The sequence below is a fragment of the Panthera pardus genome, unplaced genomic scaffold (genome assembly GCF_024362965.1).
Source record: "Panthera pardus isolate Hobbes unplaced genomic scaffold, ASM2436296v1 HiC_scaffold_6, whole genome shotgun sequence".
Taxonomy (NCBI): domain Eukaryota; kingdom Metazoa; phylum Chordata; class Mammalia; order Carnivora; family Felidae; genus Panthera; species Panthera pardus.
In genome coordinates, this window is record NW_026526991.1 from 86,055,825 (window position 1) to 86,081,853 (window position 26,029).

General features: G+C 35.9%; 1 protein-coding gene across 7 annotated transcripts in view; it reads left to right on the forward strand.

Moving 5' to 3' along the window:
• The window catches only part of ABCC9 (ATP binding cassette subfamily C member 9), a 129,456-nt gene that overhangs the window by 63,517 nt on the left and 39,910 nt on the right, over positions 1 to 26,029 (forward strand). For 6 of the 7 annotated variants that reach the window (XM_019452193.2, XM_019452192.2, XM_019452196.2 and 3 more), the window contains 7 exons: positions 5,194 to 5,232; positions 6,613 to 6,714; positions 8,387 to 8,471; positions 9,682 to 9,762; positions 20,181 to 20,318; positions 20,647 to 20,772; positions 24,632 to 24,728. In XM_019452193.2, coding sequence (XP_019307738.1) covers positions 5,194 to 5,232; positions 6,613 to 6,714; positions 8,387 to 8,471; positions 9,682 to 9,762; positions 20,181 to 20,318; positions 20,647 to 20,772; positions 24,632 to 24,728 — 668 coding nt within the window. The remainder of the gene's footprint in view (positions 1 to 5,193; positions 5,233 to 6,612; positions 6,715 to 8,386; positions 8,472 to 9,681; positions 9,763 to 20,180; positions 20,319 to 20,646; positions 20,773 to 24,631; positions 24,729 to 26,029) is intronic. The other variant, XM_019452198.2, reaches the window with a different exon arrangement.

The following is a 26,029-nucleotide window of genomic DNA, read 5'->3' on the forward strand; positions in this document are numbered from 1 at the left end:
TTGCTGCTCACCCAAGGCACACCTACATGAGTAGAACCAAGTGTACAAAGACCTCTAAAGACATTTCTTTGGAAATTGCTACCTTTGACCTAGTCAGCCATGTTGTAGCCTCAGAAGAGAAAAGTCAGAGAAAGGAGGAAGGGACTAAAAAATTCTCCAGAATTGTTAGAATGCCAGGGTTTTTATTTCTGCATCTGGGTGTGCTCTATATTTGTTGAAAAGCAAATGCTCTACCTGAATGAATTTGTCTTGATAAACAATACAACAATGAAGTTGTCTTGATAAACAATAATTCCTACTGACATCTTAGGAGCTAGAACTAAAATGCTCTACCTGACAAGTGGTTCCAGTGACAGAGTCTACACTGTGTAATAATTTTGATAATCATGTGAGACACAGCCATCATTTATTTTTGTTTTCCTTTTCTTTTCTTTCCCTCTTGCCCAGGCTGTCAACAGTCCTCCTGTCAGGCCTCATATGTGCTGATGTTCTATCTTCTAACATCTTGGCGTAATCAGCTTTATAATAGTGGTTCAGTTATTCTAAGACAGGTGAATTGAGGAGTTACTCCTTTTCATGTGACTTTACGTGGCATAAAGGAATAATAACACACTGAATCAGCTTTCCTGGATTAGATGCAGTGTAGTGTGTTTGGGCCCACATCTAGCTCCCATTCTTCTAAATATTATTTCTGATGTAAGCTTGCAAAAGTCACTCTTTCCCATTCCACAAGGTATCAGCCATAATACCTGAAAGCTGCTAGCTACTAAGTTTAATTTTTATTCTTGAAGGAAAATACACAAAAGTCCTGCATACAGAATGGAAATCTATTTTCCACAAGGGGATTTTCCATCTGGCCTCTTTGTTTTCTCTTGCTGCTTTCAGTGCTATTCACTACCACAGTGAATGGTGGAGGATGGGTCTGGACATGGACCCAGTGATTTTCATGTAATCGTTAAGATCTGATGTTTAAACTCAGAAATAAGTGTATTTATTTTGTAAGAGAAAAAGAAATCCTTTGAATTAGATTAAACATATTGCTGTTGTGTGAGAAGATTATAGAGGTGGTCTCTAGAAGTTAAGGACTCTAATATTACTCATTAAAAATGAAAGAATAGGGCTTCTTTTTATTTGTTCATGGAGGATGACTACCTACAAATGGACCAATATCTACCATATCTTCCTTACTCTGAGACTAGCATATCTCAGTATATACTAGTATATCTTTGACATGCAAATCACTGTGGTAGTTGTTGGGGAGGAAATAATTGAACACACTGTTCTCATGAAGCTTACTGCTTAGCAGGGAAGGCCACAAGGAAGTAAGAAAATAATTTCATAAGTAATTATTTGGTCAAATTTTTATAAGTGCTAGGAAGAAGGACAGAGTTTTATAAGAGCAAATAATAGGTAACTTCACTGAGCTGAGTCTATGGGGTCAACAAGCCTTTTTTAGGGAGATGCATGAATGAATGATACTTGAACTTATATTTTAAGGATAAACCAAAATTAATGAGTCAAAAAGTAAAGAGCTGTAATACAAATGGAGATAGAAGGTGAAGAAGAATATTCTGATTCTCCTTCAGTCTTTCTGTGGTCTACTGTAGGACCCTCTTCCTTTACTTGGCCTTTAATTTATATCTTTGACTTCAGTTTCTCCCTAAGTATTAACAACACACCAGTGTACATTTCTGGCCAACATCTTTCTTCTGAAGATCTAATAGCTCCTTCAAAAAGTCTTTATATATAAACTGCATGTTGAACACATCTAAACTGAGCTCATATCCCTCATTATCTCCAATACCTACTTCTGTATCTTGGCAGGAATGTGTCCCCACCCACTGAAATCTGTTTGTGGATGCCCAAGTCAAAGCTCAAAGATCCAACCTGAATTCTTCTCTCTCTCCATTGCCCACACAGTCCAACCAGTCACTTTTCTTATGTCTGTCCTTAACACTTCTATGCCTATATTAATTGTCCTAGTTCAGGAGAATTGTATATGTGAACTATTCACTGTAATAATTCCCTCACCTTTCTTCATACTGTTATGAGATGTACCTTTCTGATATGAAAATCTAATTACTTACCTCTTGCTTATAATTTTTGCAATTGACTGGCCAAGAAATATTCCAAAGACCTTTGCATACTATATCAGGACCTCTCATGATCTGGTCCCTGTCTAATCCCCCACCCTTAGCACTGTGTTCCAGTAACCCTGAACTGCAAGTTGTTTCTCAAATGCACACACTCCTGTGTAACTCCTTTCCTTAGATAGTTAGTCTCACTTTTTTTCTAGTGTCAAATCAGATATTATCTCTTTGACAGAGCCTTGTCTCATTCTCCTAGGTAGATTGAAATGTACCGTCTCTTCTGATCCCTCTGAACTGTGTTTAAGTAACTAGTGTGTTATTGGTCTCCTTAGTAGACTGATACACCCTATATCCAAAGCATGTTCTTTTTCTCTTTATCTGCTTTACATCTAGTCCAGGCCCTGGCTCTTTTCTACTTTTATTAGTGGAAAAACAGCACTCTCCCATCTCTGTCTCTGTCTCTATCGTGTTTCTGTCTATCTTTCTAATTTCAACCCCCACCCCCAGGTACCACCCTGGCCCCTTCCTTTTGTAGATGAGAAAAATCTTCACAAGTTCTTTCCCCTTCCTCTTATTCTCCTCTTGTCTCAGTCCACTGCACTCTGGTTTCTACCTCTGCCACTCCACTGAGACTATTCTTATTAAGTCCATCAGTGGCATCCTAATTTTTAAATTCATTGTGTACTTTTTGATCATTGTGTTAATTGACCTCCTGGTCCCTTGACATTGTTGCCCATAAGTTTTGCTTCAAAATGCCTCCTTGCTTAATTTTGACTCACAGGTGAGTTTACCTCAAAGCATTTGCCTGCTCCTCTTGGTCCTTTCTTCAGGTTTCTCTTCCTTAGTCATTCATTAAATAGTGATATCTTTCAGGTTCCAACTTTGTCCCCTTTTTTTCTGCCTCTATGTATACTCTCCGGACAAGCAGATAACTTCTGATGAATTTAGTTTTCTCTATTTGGTCCCGTTCTTTCTTCTATTATGAAACAAGCTACAGAGTAATCCATTAATTTCTACACCTGCTTCTTTTCATCTGTTTTCTGTCTTCCTCAAATTAACTAAAACCGTTGAGGTCATTCATTAACTTTTTACCATTTAAAAGAAATCCAAATTACTTGGGGCACCTGGATGGCTCAGTCAGTTGAGCGTCCATCTCTTGGTTTTGGCTCAGATCATGATCTCATGGTTTGTAGGTTCAAGCCCTGTGTCAGGCTCTGCACTGGCAGTACGGAGCCTGCTTGGGATTCCCTGCTCTCCCTCTCTCCCTGCCCCTCCCCTGCTTGCTCTCTATCTCCTTCTCTCTAAAAGTAAATAAATAAACATTTAAAAACTACAAATTTCTTTTTTTAATATAATTTATTGTCAAATTGGTTTCCATACAACACCCAGTGCTCATCCCAACAAGTGCCCTCCTCCAAGCCCATCACCCACTTTCCCCTCACCCCATCCCGCATCAACCCTCAGTTTGTTCTCAGTCCTTAAGAGTCTCTTATGCTTTGCCTCCCTCCCTCTCTGTAACTGTTTTTGCCCCTTCCCTTCCCCCATGGTCTTCTCTTAAGTTTCTCAAGATCCACATATGAGTGAAAACATAGTGTATCTGTCTTTCTCTGCCTGACTTATTTCACTTAGCCTAATACCCTCCAATTCCATCCACATTGCTGCAAATGGCCAGATTTCATTCTTTCTCATTGCCAAGTAGTATTCCATTGTATATATAATCCACGTCTTCATTATCCATTTGTCAGTTGATGGACATTTAGGCTCTTTCCATAATTTGGCTATTGTTAAAAGTGCTGCTATAAACATTGGGGTACATGTGCCCCTATGCATCAGCACTCCTGTATCCCTTGGGTAAATTCCTAGCAGTACCACTGCTAGGTCATAGGGTAGTTCTAGTTTTAATTTTTTAAGGAAACTCCACACTGTTTTTCAGAGCGGCTACACCAGTTTGCATTCCCACCAACAGTGCAGGAGGATTCCCATTTCTCCACATCCTCGCCAGCATCTATAGTCTCCTGATTTGTTCATTTTAGCCATTCTGACCAGTGTGAGGTGGTATCTCAGTGTGGTTTTGAAAATCCAAATTTCCTGATACTAAAGCATAATATAAGCAAATATCACTTGGGAAAATGTAGATTTCATTATTTTTGGTATGTGAGCAACTTGGGTCAGAGAATAATCATTATTGAGAGGAGATTTTTAGTCTGAAATTGTTTTTTCCTACCTTAGTTAACCTTACCAGGATGTCATTAGCAGTGTGCAAGCGTGAAAATCTTATCATTAGTAGCTCTAAGCTAAGTATTACTAGACAACATACTTAGGTATATTTTCTCCATAAAAGCATATGGTGCTTTCCAGAGCCAAATGAGATCTACTTTTAGAGTTCCACTGGACTTTAATTTTGTGTGTAGTTTTTGAATTCAGGTCTTGAATTCAACTACATTATTCAAATTTAAAACAATAAAATGAGTAGGTGTTTTTCCCCCATAATAGAGATATAACTAAATGTTATTAGGAAAACATCTCTTTGTACATAAATCATATCAAACAATAACCATACCCAAATGTTGTGGTTTGACCTATTGTACATGTCTGTCTTTCTTAGGATTCCTTAAGGACCAAGCTGTGTCTAAACCTTTCAAGTTTAGAGCCCCAAAAGTAGTTCTTTTTTTCATGCCATAGGATGGCTAATTAGGAATCTAAACAGATTAGATTTCAATTTTAAAGGTAGGGAGACTTTGGAGATACCAAATCCTTATACAGACTAGGAAACTATTGTAGGAAGATTACCTAAATTTATACAGCTAGATAGAACAGAGGTGATGTAGAACCCAGGTCACTGTATGAACCCAGATGTTGTAATGAAACAGAACAGTGCTATCTATCTTTTGGAAGCTTACTAAGCAATTATTTCCTCACTGATGAAGACATAAAAGAAAATTATTATTTGTCTGGTTTGTCTTTGAAATTAATATCAAAAACCATTTGGGAAACATAGCTATTAATATTTCCAATGTTTATTTTATTTTTATCTGATATATGCACACAATCATTCTTATATTTATATTTCATAATTAATGAACATTGTTTGCCATACTTGCAGTGTAAATGAATCTGAACCTTCTTTTGAAGCAACCAGAAGGTATTATTTCTATTTTAATCTGCATTTAATAAGAATAACTTTCCTCCTCAGACTTTACCTAATACTCAGACTCTTACTCCTAGTCATTTTATTCATTCTGATGATGTACCAATTTATTTATTAAAGTGTACCAACATATTTCCAATAGCAGTGGTTCCCAACATTTACAGACTGCTAAAAAAAATTAATTTGCCGAACAAAATGTCCCATTGTGTCAACAGTTTTCCTCTCCATGAGTCATAAATGTCTCAACTTTGGCCGAAACTCAAACTGTTCTTAGTAAATTGTATTTGGGATTTCATAAAATAAAAGTACAAGAATATGTATATTGTTTATGAGTTAAACAGTGATGGGATCTGTCCATAAGCTAGAGATGGAAAGACCAGGGGGAGAAGAAGAAGACATGTCAGAAGTTGGGAACCACTGTTCTACTGCACATACAATTATCTCAGAGACTACTAGCATACTCTATATCATCATATCTTTTAAACTCCTAAGACATGTTTCAGGATGATCATTGAATATTTCTAATTACTCTTTTTCTTAACCTTACTATCTTTTAACCGTGATTCCTTAATTAGTACTTACAGAATGAACTAACTGTGGAAGTGTGACTTTTAAACTGACCCCTTTCCTACCCCAATTCCATCATCTTCTTTATCTTCAACTCACATGTATTTTCCTGGTGATTGCAAATTAAAGTCTGATGTATAGACATCTGGTAGAATGTGTAAACCAAAAAAAAAAAAAATGGGGAGGAGGAAGAAGCTATAATTTTTAGGAAATAAGCTATTTCAATATGTTTTGAAATATGTAGCTTTTAAATGTGTAGTTATTTCAACATTGAAATGGATTCCTCAATATATTATTGCTTTGAAATAATTATATATTATCTACTACCTTAAAACATTGTTAACATGAATAAGCCACAGACACAGTACCAATTAATGTCTTTTTCTAAGGTCTGCATATAAAATTCAGAGTTATGTAAGGTGCTTTTAATATAAAGTAAAATATCAGTGGCTATTGGAGAGAGTGTATTGCTATTGACCTTTTAATTATTTTAAAAATTGTAGTTATTTTACAAAATAAATTTTCAACCTATAGTTTATACCTCTAAACACTTCTTTAGCATAGCAAAATCAAATTTTGCACATTGAGGAACATTTTGATTAAATTCTAATCTTTCTAATTTAGGTGAAATACTAAACCATAAATAGTAAGTTTGGTGGTTATTAAAATATTCTTTCTTAGAAGCTTTCCATTTCTGTATTTAAGATATTTCATCAACTTTTGTTCTTCTTAGTTTTACTAAAATACACATACAGCACAACATCCTTTTATACCTTCGGTGTTTTGTTTATGTTTTCCATTTTCCAGTAGGAACAGGTATTCTGTGGCTTACGCAGCTCAAAAACCTTGGCTATTAAATGCTACAGTAGAAGAAAATATTACTTTTGGAAGTCCTTTCAACAAACAGAGGTAATTTTGAATGTAAAATTTAGAACTAAAATGAGCAACTATTTCTAATGCTTATGTTTGGTCCATGGTTTCTGGAACCTGCAGAGCCATGCCTTCCTTTTTTCCCTGCATGCCCTGCTTCCATCTTCATCACCAGGTCTTTTGAGTCAACTTTTTAAATAGAAGTCTGACTGGATGTTTCAGCCCATCCTGTATACTTATTGTACACCAAAACTAAGCTGCTGAAATGGAATCATGGAGGGTGGAGTGTGGAGGGGTGGAGGGGCTGGTGGTTGCGAGGGTGCTGAGGTTATTGATAAATAGAAGGAAAAATCCAAGGAAGAAAGAAAGTTACCTGTGGAAAGAAAAGGAAGAATGTGGGATCTGAGAGGTTCTAGTTACAAACAGCAGCCAGAATACACCATCTCTCAACCGTCTTTAAATACCACCAGAGTGTACAAAGGCATGACCCTTAAGCCAGCCTCAGAAGGCTAGGTCTTAAAACCCTAAGCCAAACCTTGAAAGTTAAGGAGAATTAGTTCAAGGGGGAGGCACAGGGAAGGGAGGGAAGAGGAAATCAGATAGTGTGGGAGGAAGAACTTAAGTTACATGGGATCATTTGGGACCCTGGGAACAAACCAGACAGAAAAGGATTTATGTATATTCACGGTGGCAAAATGGATTTAAACGAAAGCTGAGATGAGGTAGCGGATGCCTTAAAAGCCAATTTGATATAATTCTATGCATTCTGGGGAGGCACAGCAAGTTTTAGAAAGGGGAATAATGAAGTAACTGTGATGATTAATCTAAAAGTGTAATGATAGATACATAGGGATGAATCTGCGCTAGGAGCAAGGAGACATTTAGACATTTGTTGGAATAATTATCCAGGCATGCAGTGTTCATTGCCTGCCCTTGGGGGTGACTGCAGAAATAGAAAAGAAGAGACGGCTGACAAAAAAACAATTCTTGAATAAGAATGGAAAAATAAGAGCAGGGAGAAGAAGAGGGAAGAATCAATAATGACTTTTTAATATTTTAAGACTAGGTGATTGAGAAAATGAAATTATTGATATTTTCCCTAGTGCTCCCGTCTCCTATACTTGCAATTTATCATTTCCAGTCCAGGCGTTAAATCTGTTTGAGTATCATCAATCCTCAACACCTTCCATTTCTTTTCCCTTCAGCATGCATGATAATATGCACAGACACCCACCCACAACCTGTGTTTTAGCTCTTGTGAGCCTCTTGTTGTCCCTGAGATGCACCATGGCCTTTTCACCTTCATGCAGCTCCTGAAGTCTCCCTCCTTTCCATCATTTTCTTCCTAACAAGTTACAACCCATCTTCCAGATACAGCTTACATGTTGCCTCCTTTGCAAAGACTTCTTAGAGTGGTCAACCATTTCTTTCTATGTATGTTAGAAGCATTTTCCACCTACATCAGCTGTAGCACCTAATAAGATCCATTTTATTATATGTTTCTTTATCAGCCTTCTCCATTTACTAGTTTTATAAGAGTGGAAACCAAAATCTATTTATCTTGGTTTCCACAAACCCAATGTAGAGGCGAATATATACCAAGTTGTTCAACAAATGTTGTATTTTGGCTTCCAAGATATTGAACTTGGGACTTACTTTATGGGTAGTATATTAATAGTGATCTAAAAATTGAAAACAATTTCTCCCAAAGGTACAAAGCAGTTACGGATGCCTGTTCTCTTCAGCCAGATATTGACTTACTACCTTTTGGAGACCAAACTGAAATTGGAGAGAGGGTGAGCTATGTATAGTTTAATTAAATAAAACAAACATCTAAAAAAGTCTTCTGGTTGTCTTTAACCTTTAATGGAGCATAATGAAATCTGAGAGCTTAGGGGCTGTGCATTGTCCTAGTGGCACAGGTTCCGGAAATAGGAGCACAGGAGCTTTAATGCCAGTCTTCAGTATCTGTTGGGTAACCACCATATACTTAACATTGTGCTAGCTACTAGAGAGTTCTCAAGGAAAATAAAGCAGTTCCTGCCTTTGATCAAATGTATTTTTACATACTTGGAGTTGAAATTGAGATTGCTTCCGACTTCTTCCATTCTTGTCAACATCTATTTATTCTTGTTAAAGTATCCTTTTTTCTTTGTGTAAACATGTTTAGTGGTGATGTCATACTGTTCTGAGCAGCTAAAAAATATTTATGCCTGCATACAATCTTTAAAACAATTTTGGCTAAATTTTTTAAGTTTATTTATTTTGAGACAGAGAGAGAGCACTCATGGTCATGAGATCATGACCTGAACTGAAATCAGGAATCTGAAATTTAACTGACTAAGCCACCCAGGCGCTCCTATAGTCAGTGTTCTTAATGGCTGTTCTTATTTGCAGCATAATATACTGTTTAAGAGCATGGACTTCTCTGAGCCTTAGTTTCCTCGTGTGTAAAGTAAAGGGAATAATGCCTAGACATTGGAATTGCTATAAGGAATAAAAGAAATAAGGAATGTAAAAGCATTTACACAAGTCTTCACATACTAAGTGGTCAATAAATACTAGTTTAAAAGTTGTTATAATTGGTACTTGTTTATAAAAACATATTGTTGTATAGACTGTTGAACATAATTGGCAATATAAATTTTAAGAGGTATATGTTAAGTAAACTAGAGATACAATTTGCAAAACTAGTAAAAATTTTGGAATTGCTGGCAGTGTTTAGTGCTAACCATGTGTTTGGTTATTAAAGCTTTTGTACAGCAGAGCTGTCTATCAGAGTGAAAGAAGAATTCATGTTACCACTCAAAAATTCTCTTAACTATGATTCAAGTATTGACTAATAGACAATTTTGATTTTATCTTACTAATGTTATCACAGTTTAATCAATAAATTACCATTACTTTAAAATTTTTGAAAAACAAGTTTGTATTTTAAAGAGAATTCTTCACCGTCAGATCATTTGCTTTTGGAAAGGTTGGATATTTACGGTTATTCTTCTCTAGGGCATCAACCTGAGTGGGGGTCAGAGGCAAAGAATCTGTGTGGCACGAGCTCTCTATCAAAATACCAACATTGTCTTTTTGGTGAGAATATGATCTTTGTTTCTACTTCATGTTTCCCTCTGGACAAATGAGACTTTAAAGATTCAAGTCAGGTTACTCAAGGAAAGATGGGTTAACTTCTGAAATAATAAAGAACATAAGGGAAACAAAATCTCACAGTACAAATCAGATCAACCCATAAGGCTGAGAGTTGGAGTATCCAGATTGGTGTCCAAGTGACTTAGGTGCCCTAAATTGTTGCTTATGTGAGTTTCTTAACCATGAGTATCATTAATGGAAAAGTCTGTATAGTGTTGGATCAACTGGACAGGATCATATGCCTTCTCATTTATGTTGGATGACAAAGAAAGAAAGGCTAGAAAATGCACTCTTGGTGGATATAGGGAGAAGTAAGCATAGTACTCCATTACAGTGGTGTGCAGCTCAGACTGTGCATAAGCTTTGACTGAGAAGCTTTCTAAAGCTATAGAAATTTTGGTACCACCCTTGACCTACTGAATCATAATTTATAAGGGCAGAGTCTAGAGCCTGGGTCTTAAAAAAAAGCTACATGGATGACCCTCCTGTATATACTGGGTAAAAAATCTTGTTCTACCTATGGATCCACAAACAGATTTTGATGATTATATTGATTATGAATTTTGCCCTAGTTTGGTTCCTCTAGCAGGAGGTAGCCAAAATAACTGAACTTTTAAGTAGTATATTAGACACCAGCAGAGTATGTAAATGCATCCTTCCCCTGCCTTCTCCTTCTGTGCAATTATTAACCATCTGTAATTCTGGTTTCCAGACTTCTTTATAATTTTCATTCCATCTAAAATCTATAAGCTCTTCAAAAAGTAGGTTGGTTTTGAAGTCTCTCACGAAATGTGGATCTATTGCTGGGGATAGGAGTAGAATTTGGACATACTGGAAATTCACTTCAGGTGAATCTCCCTAAGAGTACCTGTCACCAAAATTCTCCAGAAAAACTACACCACAAAAACCATAGCTAGATCTAGCAGTAACTTATGTACTTGTAAATCCCTTCCATAGTGGATGGACCTACAACTGGAAATGACTTCTTGAATTTTAGGATCAGTTAATAGCTGAACCACCTGAAGACGAAGTGACTTGGAAATCTGAAAGAGACCAAGGTCTTATGGGTCTAGTATTCTATCCCTGTTCATTCCACTGCCTTCAATTTAGTGACTGTTACTTATTACAATTGTAGAATCAGTTGAGAGTTGTTGAGAGTTGGGGTGTTGAGAGTTGGGATATCCAGATTGGTGTCTGGTTAACTTATTCAAAGAATTCATAGGGTTAACTTATTGTAGATTCCCATCCATTCATTATAGGATTACTTTTCATATTGCCTCAACAGCTTTTTGATGACTCTGAAGACAGATTGCTTCACTTCCAGGTGGCCTTTTTGGTCACTGTATACGTTTCCTATTGCTGCCATACCAAATTGCTATATTTTGTGGTTTAAATAATCTGATGGTTCTGTAGGTTAGAAGTCTAAAATGAATCTCACTGAACTAAAATCAGTGTCGTTAGGGCTGTGTTCCCTTCTGGAGGCTCTAGGGGACAATCCATTTCCTTGCCTTTTCCAACTTGTACAGGCTGCCCACATTCCTTGGCTCATGGCTGCCTTCCTTCATCTTCAAAGCCAGTAACTTTCTATCTCTGACCATTTTTACTAGTCACATCTTCCTCTCTTCACAGCTAGGAAAGTTCTCTTCTCTCAAGGATTCATGTAATTAGTTTGAACCTATTTGGATTATTCAGGACAATCTTCCAATCTAGAGGTTTTTAATCTTAATCATATGTGCAAAGTCCCACTTGCCATATAAGGTAACATTTACAGGTTCTGGGAATTAGGACGTGGACATGTTTGGGGGCCTTTATTCTGCCTACCACAGATGGCTCTTATCGGGAAGTTATTAAGTGATTAAAATCTACTTCCTTGGATTTTTCATTAATTTGTTTTCCTTCTGCTTCTACAGCAGCAAATATATTTCTTTTATGCAGTCATATTCAACATTTTAATATTATTTTCATAACTTGTCTTAATTTACTTTAAGCTAAGCAAGCTTAGTATTTTTAATTCTTCCACAATAATATAATTTTGATAACTTCTCTTAATCCTGGGTATAATAGTATTTGTCAGAGTCCCTTTGAAAAAGTGTGTTCTAGATGCACTCTGATCAGCTTAGATAACCTTACAACTATTGGATCTTATGATCTAAATATTTACTTCATTGCAACCTGAAATTGAATATTTTAGCAGCAAAAAATATTATTGATGTGTTTTAATAATTACCTCAGAATTATATCCTATAATTTCTTTGTAGAAAAATTCACAAGGTACTCTGAACCACAGTTTATCCCATTTGATCTTATGACTGTGCTGTGAGTGTAGATGGTATCCTCATGTTAGATGAAGAAACATATGCATAGAGTGCCTTACCCAAGCACTAATGACTAGTGATTGGCAATGTCTGGGCTAGAGCTGCATGCCTTTTGAGTATTGTTTTCTGATCAGCTAAGAATCTCTAGTATTAAAAAAAATTATTACTGTCAAGTTAGCACCTGTATTGTCCTTTTTTCCCCTTCCTTTTGCCTTTTCCCATTATCTCCCTACCTTCCTTCCTTCCTCTTTTCCTTTCCCCATCCCTCTCTTCCCTTTCCCAAACCCTTCCCCTTCCTCCCTTCCACTCTTTCTTCCTTCCATCTTCCCATCCATTAATATTTAGTGAATGTCCTCAGTGCCAACTTCTGTGTTAGACAGAAGAAACAAAGGAGAAAAAGACTTCTCCCCTATCTTTCAGGATCTTACTTGTACAAATAATTACTTAGATGATGTTTTGTTTTACTCTAATTAAACTTTATCACATTAGCCTTTACATAATATCAAAGCCAAATGGAAACATCTTAATGGTGTATGAAGTATACTAGTTATTTTTGAAGCTTTATGGCATATACAAATGTGCTGTATCAGTGAATATACTTACAAGTTATTTCCAAAAATATATCCATACAAAAAATTCATACTATTTATAGATATTCTTTGAATATAATAAGAATACACTAGTGAGAACTGTATGTACGTATATAAAAAATAATAATATGCTCTTGAAAAAAGGAAGAATCGTTTATTCATTGAATTGGCTTTTGACAAATTGTTTTACTTTCTTTAAAAGAAGTATCTCCCTTGGGGCGCCTGGGTGGCTCAGTCAGTTAAGCGTCAGACTCTTGATATCGGCTCAGGTCATGATCTCAGGTTCGTGAGATCGAGCCCTTCATTGGGTTCTGCGCTGACAATGTGGAGCCTGCTTAGGATTCTCTGTCTCCCTCTCTCTGCTCTTCCCCACCCCACTCAAAAATAAATAAATAATTTTTTTAAAAAAGTATCTCCCCTAAATCCAAAATGTTAATATACAAACTGAATCTTGAGAAATGATTCCCAACCCATATAACCTAGATTTTTATTAAGTTGTATAAAAGATTACACTTGACTGTAACACCAAGATGCTCCTTAATGAAGCTATGGCATATAAATGATAGCAACCATTCTTAAGGGATCTCTGTGATGTAGGCATGATTCTAAGTACTTTATACATATTAGCTCACTTAATTCTCAGAATAACCCTATTAGGTTTAGCATTATTACGATTATTATTATTATCGTTATCGTTATTACTACTGCTATTTATGGTTGAGGATACTGAGGCTTTTGGGGGATAATTTATCTAAGGTCATATAGATAGTAATAGTGAAGCAAGGTTACAAACCCAGATAACCTGATTTCATAGCCTATGTTTTTAACCACCTTCCTTATTAAAAGATTCTTAGAAGTCAGTAAACTCTCATTGTGATGCTTGAAAGGGATTAGCAAAGTATTAATCTATTTATAAGAAAGTATAGAATCTATTTATAAGAAAGTATTTATAATCTATTTATAAGAAAGTAATAATAAAATAACACTTCTACAACACTCCGCAGAAACTTTTCCCATGCTACTTTATTTGATCTTTGCAAAAAGTTTATATGCTCTCTGAAAAGTCTCTTTATTACCCCCATTTTGCAAATGAAATAATTGAGTTTGGAAAATTACCCAGCGTCAGAGAGGTGGAGTCATGACTAAAATTTGAGGCTCTTAATTTAGAGATAATGGACTTTACATTATGCCTTACTATCTTATACGTTTAAAGTCAGAATTTTATAGAAAACCAAGTAGAATTATTATTAAGAACTTGTTTCCAGTTCATGTGCTATTTCTACGTGAAAACTTCTCAGAATCATTTGGAATAGTTTGTATCACAAGGGAGTCTTACGGTTCTTATTGGAATCAGAGGCAGGAGGTTGTCTCAGAAACAATCAGATTACCTCTATAATCATTATCTGATTTTGGAAAATCAGTGATATGCTGGTAGCTAAGTCTTGGTATTATATCCTTGCTACCTTATTGGAAATGGAGATAGAGAAAACTTCACCAGTATAACCCTGATACTAATGGTATTTTTTCCACTGCTGTGGAAACATTGCTTTATCCCACATCACTTAATTTTTTTTTTTACATTTATATATTTCTGAGAAACAGAGAGAGACAGAGCACAAGTGGGGGAGGGACAGAGAGAAAAGGAGACCCAGAATCTGAAGCAGGGTCCAGGTTAGGAGCTGTCAGCACAGAGCCCAATGCAGGGCTTAAACTCACACACCATGAGATCATGACTTGAGCCAAAGTCAGACGCTTAACCAACTGAGCCACCCAGGTGCCCCTATTCTACATCACTTTATACTGATACCTGAACTCTCCTTTTTAAAGTAATTCTTAAGTGCCATCAGAACTTCTCTATGTTAAAAGAAATTCCATATAATAGTAATTGATCTTTCTATCACTTACCCAAAATCTAACAATTAGAAAATTCAAATAAGAGATTTTCTTCTTGTTACTAAAAGAAGCTAAGTGACAAAAAGCTGATGTCTGTGATGATTCAAAAAAGAAACTCACTGGACAGTAGTAGAAAGCTAATTCAATCTCCTATGCATACATCTTGGAACATTTCAGAAATAATTAATGTTCATTAGGATGATCCATAGGTTCTGAAAGATTTTGAAAAATCTCCTATGTCATCCAGAGAAATTTCAGGACAGTCAAGATAATTGTGTCATTAAGTGCATTGTGTTTAGTTACCGTGTTTAAAATATATATACTCACATTAATATATGTATGTATATGTGTATATACGTGTGTGTTGATATCACTTTGTCAACTTATTACATTGTCCAAAATGTTGCATTATTTAAATGATCTAAACAAATGAGATTACAGTAAGCATGTCTCCCCTGTTAAATGTATTCCTATAAAAGCTGTTTGAGGACATTAATTACATCACCTCTTTATTCGTAATTATGAAATCAGTAAACTGATTTTTTAAAAACTGTTATAATTTTAAATCACCCTTTAGCTATCTAAATGCCTTGTTAATATTTCTTTTTCATACAGGCTACTCCTAAATACTATAATAAAGCCATCTTGCTTATAGCTTCTGTTGATGCAGGCAGAGATTGGTGGAGACTTTTGTGAAATTATTGAGTAATCATATCACTGGCATAATGATCACATACATGCATTTATTCTAACTTCCAGATAACAATTTCTATCTCAATAGAAATTGCTTTTACTTTTCATTGTCCAGATAATTATCCAGTACAATTTATCTGTATATATACTATAACCATGCTTTCTCAATTGTTTAGAAAATTTTCCCCAGTTACAGTTTTTAACTATTTCGCTATGTAGCATATGTGTAGTAGAATGAGTAGACTTCTTTTTTGGTCCTAAAAGACAAAGTACAAATTTGTTTCATATTGCATGCAAGTGCAATATGCAAGAACAGCAAAGAAGTAAGTGTGATGAAGAAGACATTTATGAAATTCCTTTTTCCCTGTTCCAATCGCTCTTCCCAATTCTTTACCAGAAACCTCTACTGTTTTCTACTGCTTGTCCCTTTAGCACTCCCTGAGTTTCTCTCAGTCCCCTGCCATGAGTAGCACTTCCAACTGGTAATTACATTATCTGCTCACCATCCTCTCTGCAGGTAACTTTGCTTTATAATTCATTATTTTCTGGAAAGATTCCAGTTTTCTCTAATAGTTTCTAGTTTTCTTCTTTTAAGAATTCCAAAATGTCAAGCATCTACTTTGATGCTGTATGTAACATTATAGAAATAAAATGTATGTTAAAATAAATAATAGGAATGTCATCACCAGCCAATTAATATAATTCCCTAAATCATTTTCTAAGTGACTTAATCACTTGGTACATGAAAGCTTCCTTTCTTCCCAAGACAATTGTCAGGTCAGTGGTAGGTATGGTATTCTTGTCATTACTACTATTACTACCAATAATATAATAAAGCTATCATTTACCTAGTGTCTATTATTTAGCTGGTAATATACTAAGTACATTATTTGTATTATCTCATTTAATCCAATTAATATTTTTATGCCTGTTTTACCATATTTTTTTCTTGTTTTATGTTTATTTTATTTTTGAGAGAGAAAGAGGGAGAGTAAGCACTGGAGAGGCAGATAAAGAGGGGGACAGAGGATCCAAAGCAGGCTCTGCAATGACAGCAGAGAGCCTGGTGCGGGTCTCAAACTCACAAACTGTGAGATCACGATCTGAGCTGAAGTCGGACGCTCAACTGACTGAGCCACCCAGACACCCCTTACCATATATTTTTAAGTCCTTGAATATATCTGTAATAACTGTTCAAAAGGCCACTAATTCTTACATCTGAGCCATATTGAGCCAGAGTCAATTTCTACTGACTGCTTTTTCTCTTTACTCTGGTTCAAACTTTCCTGTTACTTTATATATGTGTTAATTGTTTTCTGTATCCTGGATATTGTAAGTGGTATATTGTAGAGCCTCTACATTCTTAGTAGTTTCCTATGATGAGTGTTGATTTATTCTAGCAAAGGAAGTTAACTTAGCTAGAGTCAGATGCCACCTGAAATTTCTTTTTTAATCGAAGTATATTTGACAAATAATTTGTAACATATTTAAAATGTACAGCATGATAATTTGTTATATGTATACATTGTGAGAGGATTCCTATCATTGAGTTAATCAACACATCCATTACCTCACATCTTTACATTTTTGGACAAGGCAGGATGAAAACACTTAAGTTCTGCTCTCTTAGAAAATTTCAATTTTATAATACAGTGTTATGAACTATAGTCACCATGTTATACATTAGATCCTCAGACCTTTTTCATCTCATAACTAAAAGTTTATATTCTTTTACCAACTTTACCTATTACTCCCAGGCCCAGCCCGACAACCACCATTCTACCCTGATTCTGTGAGTTTGACTCTTTTTTTGTTTAATTTAGATTCCACATAGAAGTGATAGCATGCAGTATTTATCTTTCTCTGTCTGTCTTATTTCTCTTAGCGTAATACGCTACAGGTTTATACATGTTATTGCACCTGTCAGGGTATTCTTTCTCATGGCTGAATAATACTCAAGTGTGTATCTGTGTGTGTATGTGTGTGTGTGTGTGTGTGTGTGTGTGTGTGTGTGTGAGAAAGAGAGAGACAGAGAAAGAGAGAGAAACATTTTCTTTATTCATACATCTTATCCATCTTTGACAGAAACTTAGGTTGCTCCCATACCTTGGCTATTGTGAATAATGCTGCTAAGAACATGGAACAGATATCTCTTTGAGAGAATGATTTCATTTCCTTTGGACCTATATGAAGACGTGGGATGGTATTGTAGTTGTATTTTAAAATGTTTGAGGAATCTACATACTGTTTTCTATAGTGGTTACACCAGTTATATTCCCATCAAAAGTTCCCTTTTGCTTCATATCCTCACCAGCTTTTGTCATCTCTTGTCTTTTTGATAATAGACGTCCTAAGAGATGTGAGGTGATACCTTATTGTGGTTTTGATTTGCACTTTCTTGATGACTAGTGATGTTGAGCACATTTGCATATACCTGTCGGCCATTTGTATGTCTTTGGAAAATGTCAGTTCAGGTCCTTTGTCTATTTTTAAATTGGGTTATTTGGGCTTTTTTGCTATTGAGTTGTATGAGTTCCTTGTATGTTTTGAATATTAACCCCTTACTGAATATGTAGTTTGCAAATATTTTATCTCATTCTATAGGTGGCCTTTTCATTTTGTTGATGGTTTCCATTGCTGTGCAGAGCTTTTAAATTTGATGTAATCTCACTTGTTTATTTTTGCTTTTGTTGCCTTTGCTTTTGGTGTCAAATCCAAAAAAACCATTGCCAAGACCAATGTCAGAGAGCTTGCCTCCTATAATTTCTTCTAAGACTATTACGGTTTCAGATTTTTATTTAAGTCTTTAATCTATTTTAAGTTGATTTTTGTGTGCTGTGTAAGTTGTCCAGTTTCGTCAAGTCTTTTGTGATTTTCCCAATACAGCTTATTGAAGAAACTATCTTTTCATCATTGTATATTCTTGGCTCCTTTGTCAAAAATTAATTGGCCATATACACATGGGTTTACTTCTAAGCTCTTTATTCTGTTCCATTAATTATGTGTCACTTTTTATGCGAATATCATACTTTTGATTACTACAGCTTTGTAACATAGTTTGCAATCAAGAAATGTGATGTCTTTACCCTTGTTCTTCCTCAAGATTTTTTCCTTTTCTTTTTTTTTCCTTTTCTTTTTTTTTTTTTTTTGGCTATTTGGGGTCTTTTGTAGTTCCATATAAATTTTAAGATTTTTTTCTATTTCTTAGAAAAATATTATTGGAATTTTGCTAAGGATTTAACTAGCTGGACATTTTATTATTAATATTAATTCTTCCAGTTCATGAACACAGAGTATCTTTCCATTTGTTCATCTCTTTAATTTTTCCACCAACGTCCTCAGTATATGGATGGATAGTCACCTCTTTGGTTAAATTCACTCTGGGTATTTTAATTTTTTTGAGTGATTGTAAATGGGATTTTTTTTCTTAATTTACCTTTCTATAGTTCATTCTTTTTTTTTTTTTAATGTTTATTTATTTTTGAGAGAGACAGCACAAGCAGGAGGGGGGCAGAGAGAGAGGGGTCAGAGCCTCCAAAGAGGGCTCTGCCTTGATAACTTCAGTGCTGACAGCAGTGAGCCTGATGTGGGGGGCTTGAACTTACAAACCATGACATCATGACCTGAGCAATCTTCCAATAGCTCTTTCAGTCTACTGGGAGGATCACAATCAGCACCCACATTCATGCTAGTTAGAAGCTGTGCCCTCAGGTAGTAGCTTGTAAAGTATGCAAACTCTGCTCAGGAAAAGACTGGGAAGAGGGTTTGTTTTTTGTTTTTTCTTTGTTTGTTTGTTTGTTTGTTTTTTGCCTGCCCCTTTGGCTCTGAGCCCTGGAGGGATAGATGTAGTAAGTGCTCACATGTGTGTTAACAACTGGTTTTTTGCTTCCTGTATTTCTGTGGGACTTATCAATGCAAGCCCCACTGGCTTTCAAAGCTAAGTGACTTGGGGGCCTGCCCCTTGGATAGCAGCCATAAAATTTGAGGCACTAGCTGTGTGGTCCCAACCCTTCACTCCTCAAAGAGAAGTTGGGAGTTGGGGATTCTCTCCAATTGTATGGTGCTGCGCAGAGGGTAAGGTTTGTGGTGAGAGTTGTCTCAGCCTTTACTGTCTTTTAAATGGGTATTTTCTCAGTTTTCCAATGTGTAGAAGTCACTCAACTAGTTTCTGGATTTCTCTCAGAAGGAATTGTTCTGTGTGTAGCTGCATAGTCAAAGCATCCATGGGAGGAGGGAAATTTAGGAGCCTCCTATGTCGCCATCTTGATGTGGAGTCTATGCCTATTTTTATTATCTAAATTTCAACTGTAGAATTATTTTTTGTTAAGTCTGTTGTGGGGTTTTTGTTTTTTTTAAGTTTATTTATTTATTTTGAGAGAAAGAGAGTGTATGTGAGTGGGAGAAGGACAGAGAAAGAGAGGGAGAGAGAGAAGCCCAAGCAGGCTCCATGCTGTCAGCGTAGAGTCTTATGTGGAGCTTGATCCCACAAACTGTGATATATGACCTGGGCTGAAATCAAGAGTCAGACACTCAACCAACTGAGCCACCTAGGCACCCCTGTTTGGTCTATTGCTAAAGGTTGTCATGAAGTGTTGTTTTTTGAGCTTGAAGATTCTAGATATAATAATGTAAACCACTTTGGATATTATTATTCACTTTTTGAATAATTTTTAAGGTAAAAGAGAAAATAAAAGCTTCATTTTTAATTTAATACTTTTTCCCAACAATTTAAACATGTACAGTCTGTTTTTTTATAAATATATTAAGGATAATTTGCTCTTAGTTATTTGTATTTCTACTTTCTAGAGAAATTGAGTTACATCCAGAATATAGAAAATGTTTCATATTCTCTCCATTTTACTGATTGTAGGATGATCCATTCTCTGCCCTGGACATTCACTTGAGTGATCACTTAATGCAGGAAGGGATTTTGAAATTTCTCCAAGATGACAAAAGGACACTTGTTCTTGTAACTCACAAATTACAGTATCTAACACATGCTGACTGGGTAAGAATTTAAAAGAAGTGTCATACTCTTAAATACAGAGAACAAACAGAGGGTTGCTGGAGGGGTTGTAAGAGGGGGCATGGGCTAAATGGGTAAAGGGCATTAAGGAATCTACTGCTGAAATCCTTGTTGCACTATACGCTAACTAACTTGGATGTAAATTAAAAATAAAGAAAGAAAGAAAGAAAAGAAAAGAAAAACCATTAATTTTAATATTATAGTCATATAAGTAAATAGGCACATTAAGAAATCCTGTCTGAGGTAAAAGTAATTCATTGGGCCAATTAGGGCTTTTTGTCACAGTTCTGCTAATATGTGCTTTGCTTAGATCATAGCCATGAAGGATGGAAGTGTACTAAGAGAAGGGACTTTGAAGGACATTCAAACCAAAGATGTTGAGCTTTATGAACACTGGAAAACACTTATGAATCGGCAAGATCAAGAATTAGAAAAGGTAATTGCTCATAGTTCAGAAGAGTTCAGAATCCACTCCAGAAGAGTCATAAATATACTGTATAATTATCAAAAATTCTTCTAAAGAAGTATTATTATTTAATATTGATGATATAATGGTCCTCATATGAAACCCAAAGTAATTGTATGTGTATATGTATATGTATATAATTAATAATATAGTTAATAAATAGGTTACTTTGAAACTATAAAATTCTTTTTTTGAAACTATAAAATTCTAATGATATTTTTGGATGAAGTAGTCTCAGGTTTTTAGAGGATTTTGATTTGAATTTGAATGATATTACAATTATGTGTCTAAAAAAAACAATTTTCTAAAGCATGGCATATCATTATTTTATCTTATTTTTCCTTCTGTGTATCTCATTTTCTTCATCTGTAATATGAGGAAATTTTCACTCACCACCTACAAATGGAGGGCAGTGATCAAAACAAAATCTAAGATGATTTTGAAAGAAGGAAGAACTGTGAGCTGTAGGTGAAGTTGCCAAGCATGTCTGGAATAGGGCTGGGAAGTGAAGGAAGGTGATCAGGAGGAAATAACAATTAACTTTTACATAGATGTAGTTTTTCAAGTCCACAATCTCATTTAATTTTCACAAATCCCCAGAAAAAAAGCAAATACAATATGGGAAATAAGTAAAGAAAATATGATCTCACTTTTAGAGATGAGAAAACTGAAGCCCGGAAAGGTTACATAACTTGTAAGTTGGGTAGTACATATAAGTGGTACTAGTTGGATTTAAACCCAAGTCCGTAGTCAATGTAATTCCAGTATAGTGTTATGTATGATGTTATATTACATTGAATGAGATGATAACAGAGTCAGAAACCAGACTGATTACAATGAAAGAACAACTTGTAGTTGAAAGGTGAAATTATAAATTACATTAGTAAATTTTTGAAGTGTCTTTTGAGTCGAGCCTAGGAAGTGTCCAGAATTTGTTACTCCTGGCATGGAATGAGCATTATAAAATGAAATTTTTACATCAGCAAATTTCTGAGAATATCCAGAAATTAAAATGACTTATTTTATAAAAGAATAAAAGGATCTATGTTTCCATAGAGAGAGGAAGATAAAAAGTCAGACAGACCCTAGCATTTGTCTGTCTTCTCCGGATTTGCCAAAGATCTCAAAAACAAATTACCTAAGGAAGAAAAGATGCAAGTAAAAATCTTTAAGTAGAATAGGAAAAATCACAGAACCATTCTAATGGAGATATTCATCAAAAAATATATATAAGGTACAATCAGCAAGAGCCCACTTAAGAATTATACTGTGAGAAACTTGATTATAAACTTACTGGGATGGCTCCAAATGACATTTTTTTTATGGTGACCTAGATGCCAGGGACAAAAGGATATGACGTAAACTTAAGGAGTGGGGCCACTTATGGTTTACTTTGGAAAAAAGATCTGGAAAAAAAAAGAGGGAGAAAGTTGTTGGCTTGATTTTATAGTAATACTGACTATTAAACAAGCCAGGAAGAAAGTCCATTAAGTTGTATTTAGAAATGAAGAGATCACTTGAGATAGCATAGCTCTATAATTAAAGACACATTACAGGGTTATAAATCAGCTGGTGGAGATATGGAGCAAGTTAGAGTGTGGACAGAGCAAATGCAGTTGTGAGGTTGAACAGTGGCCAGTAAAAGCCAGTATGAACCATGCACCTGTCCAGAATCGTCACCTGGTGATAGAGGGTGGTTACCGCCACCTAAGGAAGGGCAGGCACCTGAAATTCATCCAAAAGCAGGGAGAATCACACTATGGGGAAAACAGTCTCTTGTTCACTTTGTTGTGTGGCAGGATCGAGTGTTTGCCTGGAGCACCAGTTCTCAACCAGGGCCCAGTTTGCTTTCTGGGGGACATTTGGCAACATTTAAAAATGTTTTTGGTTGTCACAGTGGAGGGGCAGGTGCCTCTGGCATCTAGTGGGTAGAAGACAAGGATACTGCTTAGCATCCTGCAGTGCAGCCCCCACAACAAAGAGTTGTCTAGTCAAAATGTAAATAGTGCCACGGTTGAGAAAGACAAACCTAGAGCCAAAGCAGATCAAGCAAGCAGAGAAGGATGGCAAAACAAAGTATCCTGTCACTGAGCTTTGGACAGAACTGTCAGTTTAATAAGGGGTAAGGGGGAAACAAAAGAATATGTTAAAAGGATAGCAATGAAAACTACAACAAGGAGAAGGAGTTAACACTTTTAGCTGACTTAAATGTTATCAAAAATTCTAGCTTGGATGACAACCATTATCTTCATCATAATATTAAGCAAAATAAACTAGCATCATTTGATGTTTCCTCCCCCAGTCTCCAGCCCTCACCCTGATCTGATCCTTAACAAGTATTCAATAAATATTTATTAGATAAATTAAACTAAATTCACATATACTTAAACCAAATATCAACATAATTTAAAATATTTAACTTGTAATGAGCTTAATACGTGCATTTACTTATAAGAGAAATGAGTAAAGATTTTTTTTAAAGCATCTTAGATGTTAAATCTTTTACTCACACAGCATGGAGAGTTGAACAAGAACCACATCTTCTGTTTCCCAATTTGATCACATTACACATGAAGGAACAAGTCATCTTTATTTTTGTGTTTAATCACATTTGTAAGCATTAGTTTTCATATCATTAGGCAGAATTAAAGCTGATATGAAATTGTCTCCGAAAGAAGAAACACTATTCAAGAGACACTTTAGTTTTCATTCTTTTTTAACCAAGAATCTGGAGGCAATAGAGCCTTCTAGCAAGTATCCTGTATCACACATGTTGTGTAAGAGGCCAAAACAATAACAACAACAACCATGATCACTACCTAGAGACTGACCAGTAAGGGTTTATTAGTTTATTGATGTAACAGTCAAACTGCAATTTGTGTGTGTGGGTGTGTGTGGGTGTCAGAGAGGGGGAGGAAGCACAAATACAGAAAGCCCTCAATTTACCAGATTCCAAAAGTCTGTGGGTCAGTTTTTTGGAACTCAGAATGCATTTTCCCGTAGAAACAAGGATATGGTTAGTTTCCCAAACTGTCCAGCAGCAGCTGACTTAACCCACAGTGTATCAGAAAGATACCACTAGTCCAGTTCCAAAGCCACAGGGACAAGGGTGTTCGAGGCAGAGGAGTGGAGAAAATGAAATTCTCCTCCCTTTCTTGAACACAGAACAAGTCTGAAGCAACCCTGAAAAATTGACAAAGTCTGTTCAGGGCACATTTCCTTTCTCTTTCTGTGTATTTTCTCCTCCTGGGGCTTCCTCCTAAACTTCTAGGCACCTAACTACCCTCATTTTTCATTTGCTTCAAAATTACCTACCTTCCTTCAATGCCTATTGAAGTCCTTTTCTTTTGTGCAGCTACCTTAGTGAGATGCTAAAGAAACTCACTCTGATTTAATAATTTATAAGAGGGGATGAGTGATAGTACTTGAACCAGTCTAGAACTGCATGCATTTTTAAAGGAAGATATTTTTTACCATGAATAAATCTTTAGTTAGAGAATTACAGGGAGTATATGAAAATGATGTAGAGATAGAAGAAGTAGCACTGGTGGAATTGCGCTTTAAGGTGGGAGGAGGTGTCCCTCTTTCTGGGGTCAGCTCCATTGTGTTGTTGCTACTTTTCCTGGCTTCTTACTGCCCAACACCTCTAAGCTCTGAAGCTTTACGAAGTACTCACAAGTACTCCTGTGTTAGGAGTTGTGGCTCTTCTACAGAGAGCCCGAGACTGACAAAGGTAACGAACGACTGGTACCTGTGGGTCACTGACTGGTACGTCAAGATCTTCCTGTGGTTGTGAGCTTCTTGAATGATAGTACAATGTTTGCTGTAGGATATGGAAGCGGACCAAACAACTTTAGAGAGGAAAACCCTCCGAAGAGCCATGTATTCGAGAGAGGCCAAAGCCCAAATGGAGGATGAAGATGAAGGTAGATCTTTCTTTTGTATCTGAAACATTTAAGTGGGATGTGACTGTTCTTCCTTGAACTGAAGCATGAGTGTGGCTGTGAAGAATAATGAGCCACTTTCCAGGGGGGAAAGACCTAAACCAAATACATAATACTGAAAATGAAATGAAAAGAAAAGGAGCAAAGGAAAGGTGTACATAATCCATCAACAGGCATCATGAGCGGTTTCTAAGTGTGTCTCAGGGTGTTTGTGCTGTGTGAGAGAGAGCAGAAAGGAAAAGGCAGTATTTGTAAATAGATCTAGGCCCTTGTTCATAGAAGTTGGAAAGGTCTAGTAGAATGACCAAATCAAGCTATTAATAAAATGTCAGTCCTTCAGAAATAAACAATAAATAGGGAATAGGAAGAAAGTACCATTTTGAAATCCTTATATTTGAATCATTCAGTAAGTCTTTGTGGAGTTTTCATGACAATACAACAATGAAGAATAAGAGAATTCCACAAAAGCCGTTTGTTATGTTTCAGTTGTCTGGACCAATAAGGTACAGTAGAGAAAAAAAATGAGTTCCAGGAAAATTGAGGAATGAGATGAAATAATTACATTGCCTTGACATTTGTTGCCAAGAAGTTTATAAGATAAATTGCACTTAAGTCCTTAAGGTAAATACACTATACTTCATGTTTCCTATACAGTTTTTGCTTAAGACTGCATTTTTACAAGCCAATTAAGAAACAGAGAAAATTGTAATTTCAGGCCAAAGAACACCAAAATGTGCTACCTTTACATTTCAGATGAGAACTATTTAGTATTTCAGCAAATACTCATGGAGAGAATGAATGAATGAACAATGAATAAATTGATTTTGCACTTCAATTCCTTAGATTTAAAAATATTTTCAAAGAATGTATGGTGCTGTAAACAGACATCAGCCTCTAGAATTTTAAACCAGTTATTTCTAATGCACTCTAAATGTGGAGTCATGCCATGTTACTCTCTCCAGTGTTCCAGGGGTGGGTATATGGCTGGGTACTGTACCCTGGGCTTCCTGTGTTAATCCATTCTCTCAAGGATAAAAGAAGACAGTACTACTTTCTTACAGAATAAAATGAGGTAATGAATATTCAAAAGCCCTGTATGGTACATATTTCCCACTAGGTTGCTGTTCCAGGTCCTGGTCAGTATGTCCATTCCAGCCACCACACATTGAATCTACCTCTACCAAAGGACAGATTATCTGAGATCTGTTCATTTACTGCATCCAGCTCAAAATATTAGGATCTTTGGTGATGCTCAGTCTTCCCATAGTGTCCATTTTTAGATC